Raw genomic sequence first — 23,069 nt, 5'->3', positions numbered from 1 at the left:
ATATGGCTGTTATGAGGTTATGGACACAAGCAGGAGGGAAACAAGTAAGGAAACTCCTGCAAAGCTCCAGGGAAGGCATGGTGGTGGCCTGGAGCAGGAGGCTGGCAGTGCAGAGAGGGGGAGAGGCTGGATTCAGGAGGAGACAGCAGGACTTCTTGATAGAAGAGGAAGGAAAGCTGGTGATTAAAGATTAACTCCTTGGTTAACTGGGAGCCTGCTGGGCTAGCCTGCTGGAGGGTGAGACATTTGGGACACAGCAGAGCCACCCCAGTTGTCCCAGCCAACAACTCCCAGCCAAGAACAACAGAGCCCTGCTCCCCACCTGCAGCGGCTGCAAATTTGGGAGAGACGACAGCTGAGACCAGGAACACTCCCCAACTGACCCGCAAACTTGAGCTCTACATCAATGTCAATGATTATTATTTCTTTTTTTTCCTTTTTTTAAAATATATCTTTATTGATTTCAGAGAGAGGGAAGGAGAAGGAGAGAGAGAGACAGAAACATCAATGATGAGAGAGCCATTGATGGAGCCCACAACCTGGGCATGTGCCCCGACCGGGAATCGAACCCCGATCGCCTGGATCCTAGGTCGACGCTCAACCGCTGAGCAACACCCGGCTGGGCAATGATTATCATTTCAAAACACTGATTTGGGGCTTGTTAGGCGGTATTATTGCAGTAGCTAAATAATACACTGTCAATGTCTGTTCTGTAAGGTGGGTGGGGTCAGTGACGGTGGAAGAACAGGAGAGCTTGTTGGCATGGGAGTCAAAAGAAAGAGTTTCCAGAAGGGAGCAGTCCACAAGGGGTCCTGCTAAGGAGTCAAGTAAATGAGCAATGGTCAAGCACTCTGGTCACCGAGGAGTTAGTCTTTGATCGCCTGCTTTCTCTTCCCTTCTATCAAGAAATTCTGCTGCCTCCACCTGAATCCACTCTCTCCTCCCCTATGCACTGCCAGCCTCCTGCTCCAGGCCACCACCATGCCTTCCCTGGACCTTTGCAGGAGTTTCCTTACTTGTCTCCCTCCTGCTTTCCATCCACTACAACCTCATAATAGCCATATCCACCGTCCCCCGCTTAAATGCCGCATGTGGCTCCGCTTAATGCTTATGATGAAATCCAAACTCCTTGCCTGATCTACAAAGCCCTGCCTGCCTCCTTCTTAGCCTCATTTAGTTTCTCTCTGCCCCAAACCACTACCTTCTAGTCACACAGACCTTATTTTGGATTCTACATAGACATTATTTTGGATTCCTGAACACACTAAGCTCATTTCCACCTCAGGGCCTTTGCACAGGATAGTCTCTGTGCTGGGAATGCTTGTCTCCTCTTAGATTGCATGGCTGGCTCTGATTTACCATTTTGCTTAAATGTTACCACCTCAGAGAGATCTTCTTTGACTGCTGAATCTTAAGTCACAAACTCATTGCTATCACGTGACTTTACCTTCATGCCCAGCAGAGCATTGATCCCAACTGATCATTTGTTCTTGTGTACCAGTGCTTAGGCATGGCCTGTCTTCACACCAGAATGAGAGGGCTTTGAACCCAGGGGCCTGGTCTGCCTGGGTCATGGCTAAATGCCCAGCACCTGACATAGAGCCTGACACATGGTGGATGCTCAATCAATACTTGTTGACTGAGATAAAATTCTAGAAAGATTTTCTCTTAAACCCTTTGCTTCTAAGATACATCTAGAATACATGTAACCCAGGACTGAACACAAAGCCTTCCGGTACTTGTCTTGACTGTGTACGATACCTAATTAAGACTAAGAAGGGAGCTCATTTTAACTATATATACAACACAACAGAATGCCAGAGATGCATTAATTTAACCCAAAGGTATTTTTTTTTCTTATTAAATAAGTAGGCTTTGAAAAAATTAAGACACAAAAATTGCAATTTCTGATTTATCTTGAAAAATAGCTGGCAGCTCAGTGTCTGCATTCCCATAGGTCAAGAACGTGCTGGAGCTCAGCACCGGGACCATGGGCGCTCCAGGCTGGCACCGGCAGCTCACGCTGTAGGGGCCAGCACCAGCTGACACACGCTACTTGCCTGGCCCAGGAGGGCATTTGAATTTGAGGACTTGTAATAAAATACTGACATCTTTATCTCTGGAGGGTGGCTCACAAGCAAAGTTTATTTTCTTGTTCTCTCAAGCTGCCTTTTCGAAAATTTCTGCAACAAGCATGAGTTATTTTATAATGAGAAAAAAATCAATAAACATTATTTTTATGAAAGTTTATCCCACAGATTGGAAAGACACAATTTGCATGAAGTGCCCAAAGAAAATGAGACTCTTGAAATAAAGTTTTCACTTGCTGTTTCCCCAGATATCCTAGGGGCAGGGATTTACTCTCCTTTGCCTTCTGGGATAAGGGTCCTTCGTCCTGATTTATTTTCAGGCTCACATTCATAAATATATTGGCTTTGCCCACAGCAAGGCACAGTAGTTCTATTATAATAAAAAATGAGGGAGAAGTCAAAGGATTCCAGGCCGGAGGCACCTTGATGGCCACTTAATCCCAAAACAAGTACTGGGAGAAAATTTCAACAACCTAAATAAATTGGAGGTGTCTTGGAATTTCTTATAGGATCATTTACCTTATAAATTCTAAGAAGCGTGTGATTAAGACTATTCTTGAATGACATTCAGCTCCCAAGCGTGGCACTGGGCTCTGTACTGGGGATTCGTACTGTGCCCAGGCTAGCAGGGGGAGAAGACCTTCACCATTGACCTTGACCCAAGGTACTGCTGCTACACCCAATGGGAGGGTTGGAGGTAAGTCTGAACTATTTTCAGCTTGGGAGAGGGAGGGGGTGGGCTATCCGGGGGAGCTCTCAGCAAGTTTCACAGTGGATGTGGCACTTGAGATGGCCCTTGGAGACTGGAAGAGGGTAGGCTTTTAGGGGACAGTGGTGCTATAAGCAAAGGAAAGCACAGAGGAAGCAATGAGCAGTTCATGTAACTGGCTATGGAGGGTGTAGCTCACATACTAGGCTCCCTGTTGACTTTGGCAGCTTAATAATAATGGCATGAACATTTACTAAGCAGTTTGTATCTAAAATGCTGTTCAAATGGGGGTAATAATAATACATAAGTCACAACGTCATTTCTTAAGATTATTTCCTTTAAACCTCATGACACCTTATGCTGTAAGGCTTTTTATTATTCCCATTTTACAGATGAGGAAACTGAGGCTCAGAGAGGTTAATCACTTGTCCAAGGTCAACAGGTAGTAAATAAGAGTTGAGTTCAATCAGTAGGTCCCAGGCTCCTCACACTGGGCTCCCTCCCTCCCTCCCTCCCTCCCTTCCTTCCTCTTTTTTAAGATTTTTAAAAGTTGATTTTGAGAGAGAGAGGAAGGGAGAAGGAGAGAGAGAAACATCGATGTCAGAGCCAAACATCACTCAGCTGCCTCCTGCAGGCCTCCTACCAGGGATGGAGCCGCCACCTGCACATGTGCCCTGACCAGGAATCGAACCAGCAACCTCTCAGTGCACAGGACAGCACCCAACCAACTGAGCCACAGCAGCCAGGGCTACATTGGGCTTTCTTTAAGCCAAGACCTGCAGGGAGAGGGCAGAGGGCCGAGGCCATGAGGAGAAAACAATAAACCGTGGCAGCCCTGCAGAAACCCAGCTGGCCCCGTAGGAGGCCCCAGCCAGGAAACTTCCCCGTGTTCCCGGGATTTTCACAACAGTTCCTGAGAAGAGGGAAGAGCTGGCCAAGGAGGGGCGCACGGCCGTGGAGAGAGAATGATGCTATTTTTTTTTTTCTTTTTGCTTTAAAAGAGGGAGGTGGGAGGAGGGGAAGAGAGGACGGCAAAGAGAAAGAGAGTGATTAGAGGCGCTTCTGAAAATCCGGCCTAAAAAAAATAATCTGAAAAAAAAAGGAGAGTATAAGAGGCTTTTCTGCAAAAAGATATTCATCAGGACATTATTTACAATGGCCCATTACTGACAATAGCAACAGGAAAGGGCTGGATGAAGCAAACTTGCGAGTTTCTGCTCCGTGGAACAGCAGCGGCGGTAAAAAGGATCATTAGCGTCACGGAAGGCGCAGGGCGGCGGGGAGGGGGCTAATATTATAACTCCGATCAGGGACGAACAGGACGCCAACTTCTCGCTGCAAATATGTACACATCTGCCATGCACATCGCCAGGGAACGGAAGAAAAGCCAAGGAAATGAGAAGGGCTGCTTGGCTTAGGGAAAGACAGCGGAGGGCAGGGGATATGTTGGCTCATTTCCCTACCTTCCTTTCTTCTTTCCAAACATCCTAGAACACTCTCTCCTCAAGTGTCAGCTGGTACCTGCTAGTGGCAGGTGAGATGACCCTGAGTGACACCTGAAGGGGCACCTGAATGCTTTAAATAATAGTTCTGCACTTTGCCAATGTCTTTGGTCCTATTTTTGGGTGTGGTAATGGTAAGATGGTTATGTATGAAAATGGAGTCTTTCTTTTTCAGAGAGATATATGAAAATATTCATGGCTGAGGTTATGTGATGTCTGGGTTGTGACTCCATCAGACTGATCTGGGAGGAGGGGGCGGTGAAGCAGGATTGGCCCTGGGCTGGTCATTGCGAGAGCTGGGTGACGGGAGCATGGGGTTACACTCTCCTCTCTATTTGGAATATATTTGACATTTTCCATAATAAAAAGTAAAAAAAAAAAAAAAGTTCCGTATTTCCATGGTTACCTTCCATTTAAGACAAACACAGCTATATAATAGGGTGGCATAGGGCTTCCTTCGAAAATATATATGCTTAGCATAAAAAATGAGCCCACTGAGAGGAAATAATTGGGTAAATATTAGATCTGGTGTTCTGAAAAGGTGAAATTCTGGTGGTGGCTTAGCAGGACATGCTCTGAACGCTGGGATGGTAGCAGAGATGCTTTTTCCACAAAGGAAGGGAGGGGGAAGCAGGCAGTGGAGTTGCAGCCCCTAAGGCAGAGGGAGTTCTGCTCCCTCCTTCCTGGTCCTGGTCCTGTCCCTCTCCCAGCCTGTGTCGCCCTCCCCAGGCTCACCTGCAGCTGTTCTCCCCGTCTGTGTGCAGGGAGGTCTCAGCCCGGCGCAGGCCCAGGCGGGCGAAGGAGTGGTACAGGGTGAGCGCCACGTCGCTCAGGCTGTGGATGCCATCGGGCTCATCGTAGACGTTCTCCCAGTAGGAGCGGAGCCCAGGGGTGCCCGCAGGGTAGTTCCCATACAGGTAATAGTCCAGCTGCCCGATGATCTCCTGGTTCACCACAGCTTCGAACTTGCGGGCAAAGAAGGTGGGCCGGGCCGTCTGCTGTGCTCAAGGGATGAAAAGATCAGTGTCAGCAAGTAGGGCGGGGGTGGGAGTGGGGAGCAGGGCTCTGCAGCCAGCCTGCCTGCTTCCGAATCCCAGCTCAGGCACTTACTAACCTCTCTGCTCTCAGTTTCCTCCGTTATCAAATGAAGACAACAGTAAAGGTGTTAGGATGGAATGAGTTAATATTTGTAAACCATCTGGAGCAATGACGGGTACCTGGGAAGCATCATTTAAATGTTTGTTAAATAAATCACACCCCAGTGTTTATAGATGGGTTGGATCTCCGAAATCATTTAACTGGAGGTCTAGGGCAAATACAGCCTACGGATATATTTTAATTGTCCAGCAGAGTGTTTTAAAATTGAATTAGCTGGCAATATTTAAAAAGTAGAAGACTTCACAGAAACAGTTCTTGGCTTCTCTTTAAACAGAAATAGACCCAGCAACCCCAGGCCCATGTTCCTACATGGTAACAACTGCTTAAAGCTGAAAAACAGCTGTTCTTTTAGACAGGCATGGTTTCTTCAGCTCATCACAGTCCCCGCCACTCCCTATTGCCTCCTAGGCATTGCAGCAGGGTCAGCATCTCCAGAGAGGAGGTTTAGGAATCTGTATCCAAAAATGCTTCCTTGGTGATTATGATGCAGTTTGAAGACCAATAATGTAAGCCAAGTTTTACTGAGGCCCACAGAGTTTCGGAAAGGGACTTATCTAAGGTCACGCAGCAAAGTAATGACACAGCCAGGATTAAGACCCAGGGTCCAGGATTAAAGAAATAAATTATAGAGCATCTGTTATTTACCAGGTCTTATACTATGGTCTGGGTGGGATCAGCCAACTTTTTTAGTGAAAGGCCAGGTAATAAATATTTCCAGCTTTGCAACTATTCAGCTCTGCTGTTGTAGTGTGAAAGTAGCTGTGGACAAAATAGTAGATGAATGGGTGTGGCTGTGTTACAGAAGACCATACAAAAGTAGGCAGTGGGCTGAATTTGGCCCAGATTAGTTTGCTGACCCCTGTCTGGGGCTTCGGACACAATTCAAACACAGCCCCCTCCCTTGAGGAGCTTATGGTCTAGTGTAATTATTGACCTAAGTTTGGGTCTAGTACTGCTTTTGCTGCTGTGGATAAAGAGCCACAATAATGACAATAACTACTTAGTCCTCGCTAGATGCAGGGCATCGCGGTTATGTCGTCACCTCTAATCCTCCTGACAGCTCTGCAAAGCGGGTATCCTGATTACCATTTTACAGATGGGGAAACTGAGCTCAGAGAGGGGAGGTGATATGTACAAATTCACACAGCCATAAGATTGGAACCTCAATCTGATGCCCTTCGAACCCAAGCTCTTTCTACTGCATCATCCTAGGATCCAGCTGCTAACTGAGTAAACTGGGAGCTCCTGGATAACAAATACCTTTCGTATGATCCTGAACATCCCATCTCTTCTCTGCTTCAGGAACCCTTGACACCCCCAGCCTCTGTGGTCAGCTCAGTACCTTTATAGTAGCACTGAAAAGACAGACCACCTGGGTTCTACTTTCTAGCTGTATATGTCTTTGGGCAAGTCACCCAGGACCTCAGCTTCCGCATCCTTAAAGTGGGTATAATATGGGTATTGAGCAGAGAGTCTGGCACACAGTGTCAGCTGCTATTATTACGTGACTATTATCACTTTCCCCTTGAGCCTGCTACCAGGGGCTTCTAAATCTTGGTTTTCTGGAGGCAGGGACTTGGCCTCGGTGGCAGAGCACCGTTCTTTCCTTGTCCATGATTCTTTGGTCACAGCTGGATCTTGTAAAAGGGCACGTTTCTATATTTATCATTTTCTTCCTCAGATTTCTTTGAACAAGAACTCTCAGTTCCTTCCAGGCAGCAGTTTTTGATTCTGGATGTTGGGGGATATTCTTGCTGTTTGTTTACTGTGAAGGAAAGAGCTGTGAGCACATGACGCTGTCTCCGGTTAGCCAGTCTTTGTCAGAGACCGAGGGACGCTGGGGCTGGAGTGCGAACGCTGCTGCCTGCAGGAGAGCAGCCTGGGACGGTGAGCTCCCTAGAACCGCCACAGCCACTTGCTCTAAATGATGATGTCCTTTGCGTGAGGGCAACGACCGGTCCTCTGCAAAGGTGGGAATCCTTTTCTTTCCCTTTTGAATAGGTCGAATATTCCCCTGCGGCCTCCTTGCTGCTCAGCAGATCTTTTCTGCATGGACGGTGGGGCGAAAATGTCACCCAAGTTTATGCCTAAATTAAAATGAGCTCGAGGAGGTCCCTGGGTGGCTCTCAATCTGCCACCAAAAAACAAAAGGCCTAAAAAAATACTACTGCAGCAGCAACTGCTTACAGAGGCGAAAGACCTTAGGTGGGAACCTTGAGGGAATATGGGCCTTGAGGGGTGAAAGCTGCTGTGTATTCTGCACCTGTGCAGAAGCAAAACCAGGAAGGCAGCGGGGGCTGGTGCAAAAAGCCCAGGGCTGGACCTGGAAACACGTGGGTGGGCTCTTCGGCCTTGCACTCCATTACGTGTGTGTCTGTGGACAAGTAAGTTCGCCTTTGGTGCCTCAGTCTCCCCACCTGCAAGGTGATGATGTCTACTCCCGTGAAGCCAATACCCACATTGGGGTTGGCAAGCAGCCTGGGAGAGAGCAGATTCCGACCCCTGTGCTTAATCATACAGGGCCTCACTGTCACCTGGGGATCGGTTCACACGCAGATCCTGACTCAGCAGGTCTGAAGCTGCAAAGACTCTGGATTTCTCACACAGTCCCTGGAGATCGCTGATGCTGCTGGTCTGGGACCACACTCTGAGGAGCCAGGCTGAGAGACTAGGACCACTCTGAGGAGCCAGGCCAAGAGACTGGAAGCTCCATGCGGGCAGGTGGCTCAGTTATGTGGCAGGGTGAGTTAGCAGGGGCACCTCAGGTGACCAGCCTGGCCCTGTTGTCCCCACTCTCCCTCTGGGTTAGTGGTTTGGGCAGCAGCATACCATCTCCATGTAGTGGCTCTAGTGACCTCAGAGTGATGTGTTTAACCATTTCTTAGCCTTCAGTTTGTGCTTTCTGCAGCTGGGGTGGGGGCGTGGTGAGGGGTAGAGGGAGGAAGGAGCTTAGGGTGCTGGCCTGGAGGGAGCTGGAGGGGTGCTCACACAGGGTAAAAGCAGGATGCCATTCTGGAAAGGTTTAGGGGCTCCTGGGAAGCAGATGGAGCATTTACTGCCATCCTGCCTCTGCTTTCCCCAGAACTGTAAATCACTAAGCTGTGCAGAGATGCCTTTGAGGACAATAACATTTCTACCTCTTGTTACTCCTTTCAGCTCACAGAATGTGGTGGTTTCCAAGCCTGGCTTTCCAAACTCAAGTTGTAACATATTTTTTTAAAAAATCCCTGGACTTCACTGGAGATCAGTGGTTTGCCAACAGTGGACATGTGGTGATGCCTGAAGACATTTCTGGTTGTCAAAACTGCAGTGCTACCAGCAGCCAGTGGGTAGAGGCCAGGTTGCTGCTAAATGGCCTACAGTGCACAGGACAGCCCCCAAAGCATGGACTTATCCAGCCACAATGTTAACAGTGCTGAGGTTGAGAACCTGCTCCAAATATATTCAAGTGTGTACCCAGAAATATGTTTTTAACAAATATTTCAGGGAATTCTGATTAAAAGGCAATATAAAGAAATGGATACAGCCTGACCGGGCATGCCTCAGCGGTTGAGCATTGACCCAGGATCCAGAAGATCGGGGTTCGATTCCAGGTCAGGGCACATGCCTGGGTTTCGGGCTCGATTCCCAGCAGGGGGCCTGCAGGAGGCAGCCAATCAATGACTCGCTCATCATTGATGTTTCTATCTTTCTCTCCCTCTCTTTTCCTCTCTATGAAATAATTAAAGATATATTAAAAAAAGAAAGAAATGGACACAAGTATGGCCTTCCGAAACAGATACATTGGGTTATGTGACCTTTGATAAGGTTTTTTAATCTTCCTATGCCTCAGTTTCCCCATTTTTAAAATGAAATAATAGTTTCAATGATCTAATAAGGTTGTTATGGGGTTAATGAGTCAAGACAGGCAAGGTGGTTAGAATTGTCCTGGCATGGAGTCACCAAAAAGACTTGGCTACTGTTGATGTTGTCATTATTATTATCAACAGCCAGGGTTGAAAAGCGGGGGATGAGACGGTCACCAGGCCTGGCCTTAGATGCTCGGAGGCTGGCTGGGAGGTGTGGGCTGGGGCTGCAGGTACGGCAGGCTCACCTGGAAACGGTGGAAGTCCTGGGGCTTGAAGTCATTGGGGGAACAGCCGCACCAGTCCACGATGTGCTTGTACTGGCACTTGCAGCCCAGCTTGCGGTTCCAGTTGGTGATGCGCAGGTTGTTGTCCACCATGGTGTCGCAGTAGGGGCTGTTCTCCAGGACAGTGTGGAAGAAGGACTGCAGGGAGAGAGGGGTCAGCCTGAGACCTCTTCCAGCCTCCCTGGAATGGGCTGGGCAGGGGTTCTTCCCTGGGACCCCCCTGACTGTGAAGAGACTCTCTTGGAGACTCATCTGTTCTTTCTGTAAATGGGGCCTGTGCCAGTCTGGTCTGACTCAGGGAACACTGGATGTTTTGTCCAGAGTGGCTTAATTCTGTTCAGAAGTCTAATGTCTTGAGTCTTTCTCTAATTATCTTTCCCCAGCAGCCTAAAATCTGATTTCAAGATATCCAGGACACCTTCTGTCTGCTCAGGAGAGAGGAAAAGTCCCTCGGGGTATGTCAACATATGGGGACCAGAGGAAAACGTGGGGATAATTTTTCATAAAACCGTGGGCCCTTTGGCTCTTGCTTTGCAAATAGCCAGGTCTGAAACCAATGGGTTTCAGCTCTGAGATATCTTGAGAAGAAAGACGAATGCTCTGGAATTCCAGCCCTGGCCAAAGGAGGTCAGATTCATGAGTGCATCAGGCCTCAGGGCTGGAAGGCATCCCAGGTGCCTCCTGACATTGGAAGTAGTGTGACTACAACCCAGGGAGGTGAAGGGCGGGGGGGGGGGGGGGGGCTTTTGCTGTCCACGGTGCTGAACCAGACACAATAGTTCCTCCCAATCCTAAAACTCTTGGCCCACCTCTCCTAGGAACCTGAGAAAGAGGCAATGTTGAGAGTGAAAAGAGAGACCAGAGAAGAGAGACATGGTTAGAGATGTGGAGAGACAGAGAGAGAGAAAGAAAACGAGAAAGAGAGAAAGGCTTTTATTTGGACACTGCATTAACACAACCCAGATACCAGGCAGGTATATTCTCCCCTGCTCTCCACTCCCTGGGGAAAGCTGTTTGGGGATGTGTCTGCCTGTTGTAAATGTATGGCACAGCCCTCAGATTTCTTCTGAACTTGTTCCCTGGAAGTGGTCTGGGAGAAGCGGGGGGAGATGCTGGAATGGAGGAGGTGGGCCTAACAGGGACCTGGAGTGAGATGTGCCTGTGTGCGCTGGGGCAGGGGAGGGACAGAGAGCCAGCACCAAGATGAGCATCTTGATTAAAATGACCAAAGCCCCAAACAGTCTCTTCTCAATGGGTGGGTGGGCACAGCGAGGCTCCCCCCTGCTCCCCCCCAGCTGACCATCCTGTGATGCTAAATGACATGTCCATGAACCTCGGTTTTAAGCTTGAGTTGTCTACAAGCCCAAAGAGGCACATATTCTCCATTAAGTGGTGGGGAAAAGTACCCAATTACCAGCTGCCCTGTGTCCTTTCATAACGATACAGGAATTCTCTTCAAGATAATGGATGAAGAGGTTATCAGAATTGAGAGAAAAGGTGATTTTTGCTGAAATAGGATTAAAAGCTGATTACTTAACATGTGTGCAGAATAGCAAAGCCTGGCCTGGTGACAACAAGCCCATCATCCCTCTGGAGCGACATGGGCAGTCAGCCTTACCCAGAGCTTGCCACTGCCCCAGATGTTGGTGAGAAACATGGAAACCATCAAATGAGATGCACGGTCTTGTCTGGCCTAGAAACACATAACCTGAGTGGTCCAGGGGTGGGGGTGGGGCGTAGCCAGGAAGGAATGATGGGCCATTTACAGGAGATGTCACAGGCTCAGCAGAAACAGAACCAGCCCTGGAGTTTTCTGAAGTAGGAAATTAAGAGCTAGAGGTCAGAGAGCTTAACCTAGAATCTCTCAGCCCAGGTCTGATAAAGAGGCTGCTGGCATGTCTGTGGCAACACTCCAGATGGGGCCAGGACTATTTCATAGTAGTTTGCTGTCTTATACAATAGGGTCTTTGAAATGGACTGTTTATGTCCCCCCAAAATTCAAAAGTTGAAATCATAACCTCCAGTGTGATAATGTTAGGAGGTGGGGCCTCTGGAAGCTGATTAGTAGATGAGGGTGGAGCCCGCATAAGTGGGGATCAGTGCCCTTATAAGACGGAGCCCAGAAAGATCCCTAACCCCTTTGGTCATGTTAGAATACAGCGAGAACTGTTGGTAGGCAGTCTGCAACCCAGAAGAGGGCCCTCACCCATCCAGCCTCCAGAACTGTGAGAGTACTTCTCTGTTGTTTATAAGCCACCTACCCTATCGTATTTTGCAGCCCGAACTAGGACAGCTTCCCACCCTGAGGTCTGAAAAGTGGTGACAGACTCCCCGGAGCTTTTCAAATACTTCCAAAAGCCAGCGGGAAATGCTGAGTCTCAAGCATTAGGCCATGGGGGCCGCCAGTGCAGAGGCCAGTGCACACCCAGTAGAGGCCCTGCTGGCTGTCTTGGGAGCAATGGAATTTCTGGTGTGACTGATGAGGCCAACACTAGTGTCTGTCTGTCAGGAAATGATAAGACTCTTCAAAATTAGAAGAGGATTCTTGGTGTTGAAAAAATTGTTACAGGATTGGTGACCGTGGAGCTGATGGGGGTGTGTCCTGAAAGGGCCGGCATTTATAGTTGTGCAGATTAAACACCACACCACTTTGGTGTGTGGGGCTGCCATCAACACTGCAGATATCAGAGGTTTGCATTTTTTAAATAACGGTTTTTTAGAAAATGGCAGTAAGTGTCTTGTTCTAACAAAATCAGGATATTATAATGATTTTAGGACCTATGGGAGCCAAGCGTCTTAAGAAGGAGCTGCCTTCCACCCACCCGGTGTGGCTCAGTTGGCTGAGCATCCTTCCATGCACACGGAGGTCACTGCTTCAATTCCAGACACATGCCTGGGTTGCAGGCTTGATCCCCAGTAGTGGGCATGCTGGAAGCAGCCGATCAATGTTTCTCTCTCATCAATGTTTCTCTCTCTCCCTCTCCTTCCTTCTCTCTGAAACCATTAAAAACGTTTTTGGTTTTTGTTTTTTTGAAGAAAAGTCTGCCTTTTCTACTTTGTATGAAAATGCTGTGGATTGTAGGTGGCAGCACTGGGCATCTACTCCATACGGCCTCCGTAGCCTGGAGGGCACCGGGGGCCTGGCTATAACAGCAAGGTCCCTGGTAGTCAAATGCCATTCTACATTTTCATCTGGATGTTTGGAGGGCTATGTATTGGACTCAACATCACTTTGCCAAAAATTCAGCAAAAATTCAGCATCTGCTTTGCTCCAAAGGCTAGAGAGGGAGCCCCCACCATCCTCAGGGATTTTTTTCCTGGATGCTCACCTCAGCAGGAAGCAGGGTATAGGAGTAGAACTGCTTCATTTTAGTCACCAGATCGTCTGTGGAGAAGGTCACATACTCCACAAACTTGCGGTTCAGCAGGAACCAATCGGAGCCGCCATCCACTGCAATGCCCTCTGGGATCCGCCGGTCCCCCAGGCGCCACATGTGGGCGTCACACTCCAGGAAGAGCCGGTCCAGGCCCTGTTTCCGGATGAACCTGAAAGAGACAAAGAAGCTATTAGACCAAAGGTGCCTCCACCAGGAGTCCAAATGAGGTGGCACAATCCTGGTGATCAAAGCATTTACTGGGCACTGACTGTGTGCCAGGTACTGAGCCAGGGCTCTGTGTATAGACTGTCATCTGGTCTTTACGGTGAGGCAGGTACTATTATTACACCCATTTTACAAAATAAGTTTTTAAAAACAGCAAAGTTATGATAGGGTAACTCATGTGCTCTTTGATTCACACATTAAATATAGGATTACAAAATATTTCTTAAAACACCAAATTTATGATAATTACACGTTTCTTTCTTAACACCTGAAATAACACGATCTTGTGGCAGGTCTACTAACCACCGTAGAAGAAGTGGTGAGCAGAAATGAGTTAGAGGTAGATGCATCAACTATAATGTGATATGAAAATATGTGTTTCCTAACAGTTACTGCTCATACTACCGTGGTTTGTTCTCTGTGTTTAGCTAGGTTCCAGTTAGAGTTCAGGGAAAATCAAGAACATTTTCTTCCCATTCAAAGTCACAGGCCCTCTGAATTCCATCTAGGAACTTCAGATGGAGAACTGCTCTAGAGTATATACATATAAATATTTGGGATTTTGCAAGGCAGGCCGGGCAGCACTGGCACTTCCTATTTTGTAAATGCAGAAGTCTATGGTCAAAGAGCTGATGGAAGGGATCAATGGGGAAAATATCTGTAATATTTTCAACAATAAAGACAATTTTTTTTAAAAAACTGATAAAACAGGTATGTGGGGAGACTGGACAGAGCAAGAACCCAGCTTTCTGGCCCAAACCCTGTGCATTTACAGTGAGCATTAATTGCAGACCTACTATGTGCCAGGTATTGTGCTGGCCCTGGTGCAAGGCAGGGACTAAGGATGATCCCTGCTCCTCAGGAGCTAGCAACCTAGTTGGGAGCTCAGTCAAGAGGTCTCCCAGCTAGTCAGGGATCCTGCTGCTCCTCCAGCTCTACAACACAACGCCAAGCATTTTAAAGTGCACGATTCAATGACATGGAGTTCATTCACAACGTGTGCAAACATCACCTCTATCTAGTTTCAAAATATTTCATCACCCCATATGCAGTCTCTGGCCAAACCCTCCCAGCCCCTGGCAACCACCAAACTGCTTTCCATCTCTGTGGATTTACCAATTCTGGGTATTTCATATAGATGGAATCCTACAATATGTTGGTCTTTTTGTTTGGCTTCTTCCACCAACCATGTTTTCAAGGTTCATCCACATTGTAGCACATACCGGTGTTTCATTCCTTGTTTCTGTCCATCCAGCATTTATGCCTCATTTTTCTGGGAAACATCTCAATTTTACTTTGAACGGTCACTAATCTTCAACTCTCTGTTCACTTGGGTTTGCACCTATCCCTAAAATCAGGGGCAGGAACATGAGCCAGGCTGGTCAATTCCATCTGCTTCACCATAATATTGGTTCAGGGATGGGTGAGAAACTCAAGCTGAGTTTGAGATTGGGTTCTGGATTTTTGCTGAATTTACCAGGAAGGAAGACTCTTCTATGGGATTTTTGGCTGAGAGAATGCAAGCCTAGAGCATCTTATCACCATGAGTACAGAGGTTGTCTGACAGGGGAGGTAAGGCAGAAAGAAGGGGGTGGGCAGACATTACATGGGAGCCCAGGGAAAGTCACCAGCTTTTCTGAGGATCCAGAGGACACAGGCAAGGACAGAAGCCAATCAGAAGATCCAGGTATCCAACATCCCTGGTCTTGTTCTTTCTCTAACATCATTCCACCTACCAAATCCAAGCTTGATGGGCAAAGGGTTAGGGACCTCTTTGTGGGGCGTGACCTGGTGAAGGTTTTTCATTATAGTCACCCTATCACACCACAGACACAAAGTCTGGCTTTAACCAGTTCATTAAAAGGAGCCCCGAGTTTAGGAAAATAAAATCCTACCTCCACTCTGGCTGGTGCTAGTTTGTACAATAATATTCAGTTGATGAATTTAACCATGCTTAACACATTACATTTTAGATAATTTATATAAAATCTCACATGGTAACCAAGACTAACCCAGAGAGAGAAATAAAAGATATACAGGTGCGAGGACTTGCAAAATTTTTCTTCCCATGGACCAGCGTTATAATTTTATGTTCCATTATATGGGATAACAGCATCATCTTGCAATTTTAATGTGATGTCCCAGACCATAATATCCAAATACAATATTTATGTAGCAATCTCCAAAATGAAATATTCATGGAGTTGGGAGATTGGTTGCTGTATTTACTGCATTCCCAAACTGATAAGCTGCAAGCACATGCTTTGGTTAATCATGAGTAAAAATAGAGACAACCAAGTCCCAAGGTCTCAGAAAAGTTCCTGGGCTGAGAGGGGCTACCAGGACTGGGTCTGGACTGGAAGAAAGTGGCAGAGACCCAGGGTCTGGGTATCTAGCAGGTGAAAGGAATCAGCTGCTCAGGGAGTGATTTGCTGTTTTTCCTGCCCCGTGCATTAACCATAACTTGAAAAGGTAAAGGCTGGAAATCAAGGTAAGTCAGTAGACACCTGGGCGTGTCTTTTCAAAGATGCGGGCTTACCAGTAAGGGGTGCGTGGCTCTCTTACCTGGGGGTTGGAGGGCAGATTGATCTGCAGCAGTAAGTCCAAGACACAAGAGGTGACTAATGACGCTCTCCTCCCTTCAGTTTCATTTCCCACTGACTTGGTTACCTGGGGCTACCGGGTCAATAGGTGGAACTACCGAAGGATAGACACCAAAAGGATCTGGGTACCAATCCTGCCTCTGCTTTCACAGACTGAGATGGGGGGCTGGCTCAACCTCTCTGAACCCAGTTTCCTCACCTGTCGGATGAGCCCTGTACCCCTGTCCTGATACCTCTAGAATCAGCTGTGAAAGTGCGATGGGTGATGTTCACGAAGGTTCTTGCGCAGTGTTTGGTAATCACAGGGTTTGGTAAGCACAGTTCACCCGAGCAATGGACTGACCCAGCCATCAGTTCCTTCTTATAGAGCGATAACACCCCCTCCCCCAACCCTCACATCCCTCATCACCCTTCCATGTTTTATTTTTCCCCCTAGCACTTTAAACTTTCAATATCACATACAAGATATTTATTTAGCTTATTGTCTGTTTCTCATTACTAGACATAAGCCCCAAGGGGTTAGAGATTTTTGTCTAATTTTGTTCACTGCTGCGTCCTTAATGTCTAGAAAGGTGCCTAGCATACAGCTGGTGCTCAATACATATTTACTGAGTAAATAAATAAAGGCAAGAGTAACAGCAGACCTGTCAGGCAATCGGGAAGCTGCAGTGGTTAGTGAATCAGATCAGGTGTCCGATTCTTCTAACATGCATTTGATAGATGAAGAAACTGAGTCACAGGAAGGTTAAGTCAATACCCCAAAGCCACACAGATAGCAGTCCTGGACTTGAATCCAGCCTGGAATCCAGTGCAAGCTTTGTAGCCTTTGGAAATGACCTGAGAAAAGGCAGGCAATGAAGAAGGCCTTCGATTCAGTTAATTCCCTTGCTACAATCTCACCACAGCCACTGAGTATGAAATTATTCCAGAGCTGTCTTGTCCTGTAATGAGTTCTAAAAGGAAGAACTCTGCCCCTCAGATTTTACAGCATGTTTGAGCACGAAGGAATCTTAGCGATCAGCTAATAATAACTAATTCTACAGATTAAACACACACAGGCGCACTGAGACCTGGAGGGATGGATGATCCAAAGTCATCCAAAGTCACAGAGCCTAGGAAAAAAAAAATCTTCCTTTCTTCTCTTTCCTGCCCAGTGATCTGTCACTGAACCCAGATTACTCCTTTAGCATAAGTACAACCTAAGCATTTTTGTTAAAAAATAAAGTCCCGGAACAAAGCATGAAAACCACAGTGTATGAAGTCAGCCAGCTATGTGAATGGACTCACGATGACAGCCATATGATGATGCTCAGGCCGAGCTTCGGGCTCTGGAGTCAGACTGCTTGATTCAAGTCCTGGGTCTGCACTCGCCTGGGGCTCAGTTTCTCATGTGGAAAATGGTGATCATAATAATAGCTGCCTCGCAGAGTTGGTGTGAAGGTTTAAATGAGATGATATACGGAGAAGACTTAGCAAAGTGCTCAGCACATAGTAAGTGCTCTGTAAATGTTCACCAAGACGCTTAATGTTTTCCTTTTGTCAAGCTAGAAAATTTAAATTTCTGTCTCTCCTGCCATTTGGTATAGGCGTGTACAGGGCACGGGAAGAGCTAAGGAGAAACCGTCTATGGACTGAAAAGCAAGGATATTTCAGCACCAAGGACAGAAGCCAAAAGGCCCCACAGCGAACACTCTCTCTTGCTATTATTTTCGTTTAGCAGTGCCCATGGTTGCGGTGGTAGAGGTGACAAGTGTCATGGGTAACTTAATTCTGTCTGAGCACCATGAATACAAAACTCTCCCCCGTTCCATGCCATGAGTCAGCGAGGACTCTGCTCACTGGGTTCCTAGTTTGGCAGCTCCTTAGGGGCCCCTCTGGCCATTTGTCTCAGGCTGGGGGTGGTTGTGCCCCTTCCTGACCTCGGCTGCCTGGAAGAGCAAAGGATCTTGGGGCATTGCCTCTTTCAGCAGCAGCTCTGCAGAGTACCTCTGGTACTCCAGATCTGTGTGCTGAGACCATGCTTGTGACTAAGATGGGTATCACCCCTGCCTTCTCTCTCTTCTAGGGGGAGAGAGAAAAAAGTGAAATAGTAACATCCGTCATTTACTGAGCACTTGCTACTTTCTAGGCCCTTTCTAGACCCTAACATGTATTCTCCCACTTAGTCTTCACCACAGTCCTAGGAGGGTTCATTTTACCCTCCTAGAGGAATAGAGACACAGAGAGGTTAAGTAATTTTCCCAAGGCCACACAGTTGGTTAGTGGCAAGGATGCGATTTAAACCTTAGCAGTCAGGCTCTGGATTCCACACTCTTAGCCACAAGGCTATAAAACTGCTCTAATAAATAAGTAAGTAGACATAAAAAGCCACAGAGCACATTAATATATAATTAGATATTTGTGATAAGTGCTATACAGAGAAACTCGGCGCAATGAGAGAAAATAAAGAGACAGGGACTTAATTAGTGAAGATTGTTGGGGAAGGCTTCACTGAGGAGGTTGCATTTAAGTTGGATTGAGAAAGATGAGAAGGACTCAGTCATCTGAAGTGTGTGGGGGATAGTTTTATAAGCTTTATAAGAAGTAGTATATGCAAGAACCCAAATGACTGAAAAGAGGCTAAGGTGGCTGGAGTCAGAGCTATGGGGAAATACTTAGTTCCATCACCTCACTGAGGAGCAGACCAGCCACAGGGCAGGCAGCCTCTGACCAGGTTGGTGGAAGGAACGTATCATCCGTAAGTACATGCGGCCTGAACGAGGCAGGAAACTCTACAAGGAACATACTTAGGGAATCAGTGTAGCGCAGTGGCCAGGGGTGCAGACTCTGGAGCCACACCGCCTGGGTTCCAGTCTGTTTCCCACTCATGAGCTGTGTGTCATGTAATCTTTCTAGCCTCAGTGTCCCCATCTGGAAAATGGGCACAATAACGACTTACACCGTGGGGTTGTTGTGGAAACTGAAATAATATCTATAAGGCATTTAGGACAGTTTCTGGCACGCAGTACACTCTCCAAGTGTTACTATTATTACATCCCCTGTGTTGAGAAAGCTGACTTAGGTTTGACATTCAAGGATGAAAGAAAAACAGAGTCAGGGACCCAAATTCTGGAACCTAAAGTCTCCAGGCTCAGTGGCCCGTGCTCTTCACAGCACAGAGCCCAAAGAAACTTATACCTCCTGGAGTCTAAAGGTCCACTGAATGCTAATTGGTTTTCCACATTTCACACATTTTTAAGAACAATGTCTGCTGCCTTTTATTCTGATTGTAAAAGTAATGCATATGCTTCATGGAAGGCTTGGGACATAAAAAGAAACAAAAGAAAATAAAAACAATACTCTGCCTCTCAGAGATGACGCTGTGAAATATTTTCCTCCTAGGCTTTTGTCTAGCTCGACATGTATTGTTTGGAAAAAAGAAAAGCTCCAAAGTTGACCTCAAAACCCAAGCGAAGGCCAGGAGAGGGATGCGTACACAGCTCTGCGTGGAGGCCAGCGCGATGCTAAGCGTTACCTTGACATGACTGCCGTAATTGAATTAAATAAAACAAACATGTGAACAGTGATAAACCCACTGGTGATTTAGGAAAAGCTAGAGGGAAAGGTAATCTGTTTTCCCCACTGGCGAGAAGAGGCACTTCTCACATCAGTCCTGGTGCTACAAGATAGCTGGGAGGGAGCCCTTCTCTTGATAAGCAAGTTGGCACCAACGGGCCTCCTGAAAGCAGGTGTGCTTGGAGGAGGTTCCTGGCCAGGCCCTCGATGGATTTGCCAACTTTTGGCTAAATAGTTGCCTGTTTATACAACAAGGGAGGTTTGGGTTTGAAGATTAGTTCAGTGTCAGAGAAAAGGAGCTGCCAATCAATCCTGGGGGCTGGGACCTGTCCTAGCTCCTTTCCCCTGTGGCCTTCTTACATTTGAAATGCTAGTTGTTTCCCTATGAGTTGCAGAAAATGTTTCTAAAATGTTAATAACTTGTATACCATCTTCAAGATTTTTCTCCAGCATCGTCATCATCACCACTACCACCATCATCATCACCACCATCACGTCAACTTAATACGCACAACTACCTGTTCCAAGAGCTTATTCATATATTCACTCATTTAATTCTTTCAACAACTCTATGCACTTGGTTTTATTATCATCATTTCCATTTAACAGGTGAGACGCCTGACACACAGGGGGTTGATCTAACTTACCCAAGGTCACACACCTAGCAAGTTGTTAGCATGTGAGTCCTGCAGATGGGTTCCAGAGCCTGGGTTAACTGCCCTGCTATGTGCTTACTGTAGTAACCATACGAGAAGTCCCTTAATATTTTTCTTGATAGCTTCAACTTTTTTTTAAACTTAGTTTTATTCTAAGCATAATATCCATGAAGTCATGGGCTAGATGGGCTAATTACATAAATTTTTGTTGATGCACACTGGATCAGTACCCAACTTTCCCAGTATGCCCACTAACCACCCAGAATAATATTACACATCACTGGTGGATCATGAACACACTTTGGGATAGGCTGACTCTACAAAGTAGTGGAAGGAGGACCTGATTTACTTCCCCCACTCATTTTAAAACTGATTCTGCTTAAAGTCATCAGAATTTTGCTCTTTCACTTGTACACCCCAAGAACTTAAAACTATGGGTCCTCTCAGATCCTGCGGTGATAAAAGAACACAGGCCTTAAAAGTGAATCTGAACTGGTTCCAGTCTCAGCTGTGCCATTCACTAGCTGTGGGGCCTTGAGCACGTTAAACCAACTCTGCAAACCTCAGTTGCACTCATCTCTAGAATGGGGTAACACTTGCCAAGGGAGGCTGGAATGGCCTTCCTGTGGTCATTGTGGAAACTTGGTTCTCCACAATTCCGACATCACTGTCCAGATTTTATAAAGATGAGGAAATGAAGGTCTGGGGAGTCAAAGTCATTTGTTGAAGTCCCAGGGTTGTCACACGGCAGAGCTGGCTGTACCCCGGTGCTCATGCTCTTAGCACCACACCACACTGCATCCCAGAACTGAGCACTGGGGCCTTGGTGACCTTAACTTAGGCAGAGAACTGAGATCAACCCAGATAGGAAAAGTCCCAGAGGGAAATTATTTTTCCTCTCCATCTCCCTGTAAGGGGCCTGTCCCTGCACACTAGGACTTGATCAGGATGCCGAGATTTGGGAAACTTCTCTGATGCACCCTAAGCAGAAGCCGGGAGCTCCAGGGGATGTCTGCAAAAACCAGCTTATTCAGGCTGCAAGTAGACTTTAGGGCACCTGCTCATGCCGGCTCTGCTGAGGCTGTCTGGGAAACTGGTCACTGTGCCACGTGTCTTTCAGTATATCTAGTTACTTTATTTTTGGAGGAAAGCAAGGGGAAATGGAGAACACAACACTCCCCTTCATTTAATTACAGGAACAGTCAGGACCAATTTGGCAGCTATTAAAACACTAGTTTGTCTTTATGCCATCTCTTCGCAGCGGGCGCTGGAAGTCCAAATTGGCTGCTAAAGGCTGGAGACAGAGACAGAAGGTCAACGCTGCTATTAGGAACCACATGGAGTTAAAAGCTGAGGCATCATGTGGCCTGTGCTGTTTGCTTTTGTCCACCCCCCTATCTCTTGGTCTTTTAAACCCTCTGGTTCTGTCACAATGTCTTTTACAAGAACTGGTCCAGAAGCATCAGAGCAGGAAGGGACTTTGGGGACCATCTTGTTCATTCCCTTTGTTTTTCAAAGGGAGACAGTGAAGCCCAGAGAAGCAGAGTGGCTGCCTCAGAGCCAGCCAGCATACTGGAGGTGAGCAGGCTCAGAACACAGACAGGCATCACCATGCAGGGACGCCAAGCTTTGGGGACACAGCCGCCTGAGTCTGAGTCCTGGTCCTGCCCTCGCCATGTGAGATTAAGCAGCTTTCTTCACCTCTCTGAGTTTCAGGTTCCTTATCTGTGAAATGAGGTTAATAAGTCGGAAAGGGTCACCACCTGGAGTCACAACACTGAAACCAACACAAAGGACAACAGAACTAATGAAAGTTAATGGAAAAAGGGAGTCACAAGGTATAAACTTCCAGTTGTAAAATAAATAAGTCCTGGGGCTGTTACGTACAGTATGGTGACTATAGTCAATAATGCTGTATTGTGTATTTGAAAGTTGTTAAAAGGAGATCTTAAAAGTTCTCCTGGCAAGAAAAAAATCTGTAACTATGTGAGGTGATGAATGTTAACTAGACTTTGCAATGCATACACACATCGAATCATTACGCTGCACACCTGAAACTAATATGATGGTATATCTCAATTAAAAAAAAGATTCCTGCTAGTGAACTACTTGGTTATTTGATGGGATATGTTTATTTTACTGTAGCATTTTCCAGGAATAATAAAAAATAGTTAACCAAAAAATCAAAGCACTAACAGAGTCAGGGCTTGATATCACTTGAACTGCTTGAGTAGCATATCTGAAGTCAGATACTGATATTTTAGTCGCATTATCCAATAACTTCCTTTACTCCTTAAGCTATTTGAGCTGGGTTTCTGTCATTTCCCACCAAAGGGGTCCTTCCTGACACACGAGCAGCACAGGAACTGAAGCTGAGCCCTGCACACGTGGGACAGCAGAAGACAGGCGTGGCTGAGCACGTTCATAGAGCAGGTGAGGCCTCAGCTAACAAAGAGGAGAGAGCGGCAAATGAAGATCTGTTGGTTCCCACTACTATTAAATGAACACTAAACTACCTGCCTTACTTCATCGAGTGAGAGAATCCCAGCTGAAGACTCCTGGGTGGCTGTTGGAGCTCATGAACTATTCCGTTCTTGGGTTTCAGGGTTTTAGAAGGAGGTCCAGGCAACACTCCTTAGCCTGAGCCTTTATCCTGTCCCATGCTGGGTGGGTACCATGTGTCAACTACTGATATACTCACACACCCAGAGGAAGAACTCCGGCTCATACACTATCTGTTTCTTTTTCCCAACAGCAATATTTTAGTCTTATATTTATCATGGCAATGCTAGCATGATCACCACCATCACCACCATCATAGGGCATTTACTATATGTCAAATGTTTCTCATGCAGCATCTCCTTTAATCTTCCCAACAATTCCATAAGTGTAGGACTGTTAATATTTCCATTGGACTGGTAAGGGAAAAGGCTCAGAGAAGTTACGTCACCTGTCCAATGCAACACAGCTAGGACATGGTAGAGCAGAACTCCAACTCAAGAGGTATAACCTCAAAACCCATGATTTTAGCCTTTGTTCTATACCCAGTTCCTAGCACAGTG

General features: G+C 46.7%; 1 protein-coding gene and 1 long non-coding RNA gene across 2 annotated transcripts in view; one reads left to right on the top strand and one right to left on the bottom strand.

Moving 5' to 3' along the window:
- XYLT1 (xylosyltransferase 1) overlaps nt 1-23,069 on the bottom strand; it is a 296,727-nt gene that overhangs the window by 18,967 nt on the left and 254,691 nt on the right. The window contains exons 7-9 of the mRNA XM_081132516.1: nt 12,921-13,137; nt 9,553-9,729; nt 5,037-5,299 (exon numbers count right to left, since the gene is read on the bottom strand). Of these exons, the coding sequence (XP_080988642.1) occupies nt 5,037-5,299; nt 9,553-9,729; nt 12,921-13,137 (657 nt within the window). The remainder of the gene's footprint in view (nt 1-5,036; nt 5,300-9,552; nt 9,730-12,920; nt 13,138-23,069) is intronic.
- On the top strand, nt 7,268-9,559 carry LOC308554867. Its single transcript, XR_013998454.1, has 3 exons — nt 7,268-7,429; nt 7,980-8,201; nt 8,616-9,559. It is a non-coding gene; the product is annotated as an uncharacterized lncRNA (long non-coding RNA).

Source organism: Miniopterus schreibersii, assembly GCF_964146895.1.
Source record: "Miniopterus schreibersii genome assembly, chromosome: 3".
Taxonomy (NCBI): domain Eukaryota; kingdom Metazoa; phylum Chordata; class Mammalia; order Chiroptera; family Miniopteridae; genus Miniopterus; species Miniopterus schreibersii.
The sequence above is the reverse complement of the archived record's forward strand: the minus strand, read 5'-3'. Positions and strand labels throughout refer to the sequence as shown.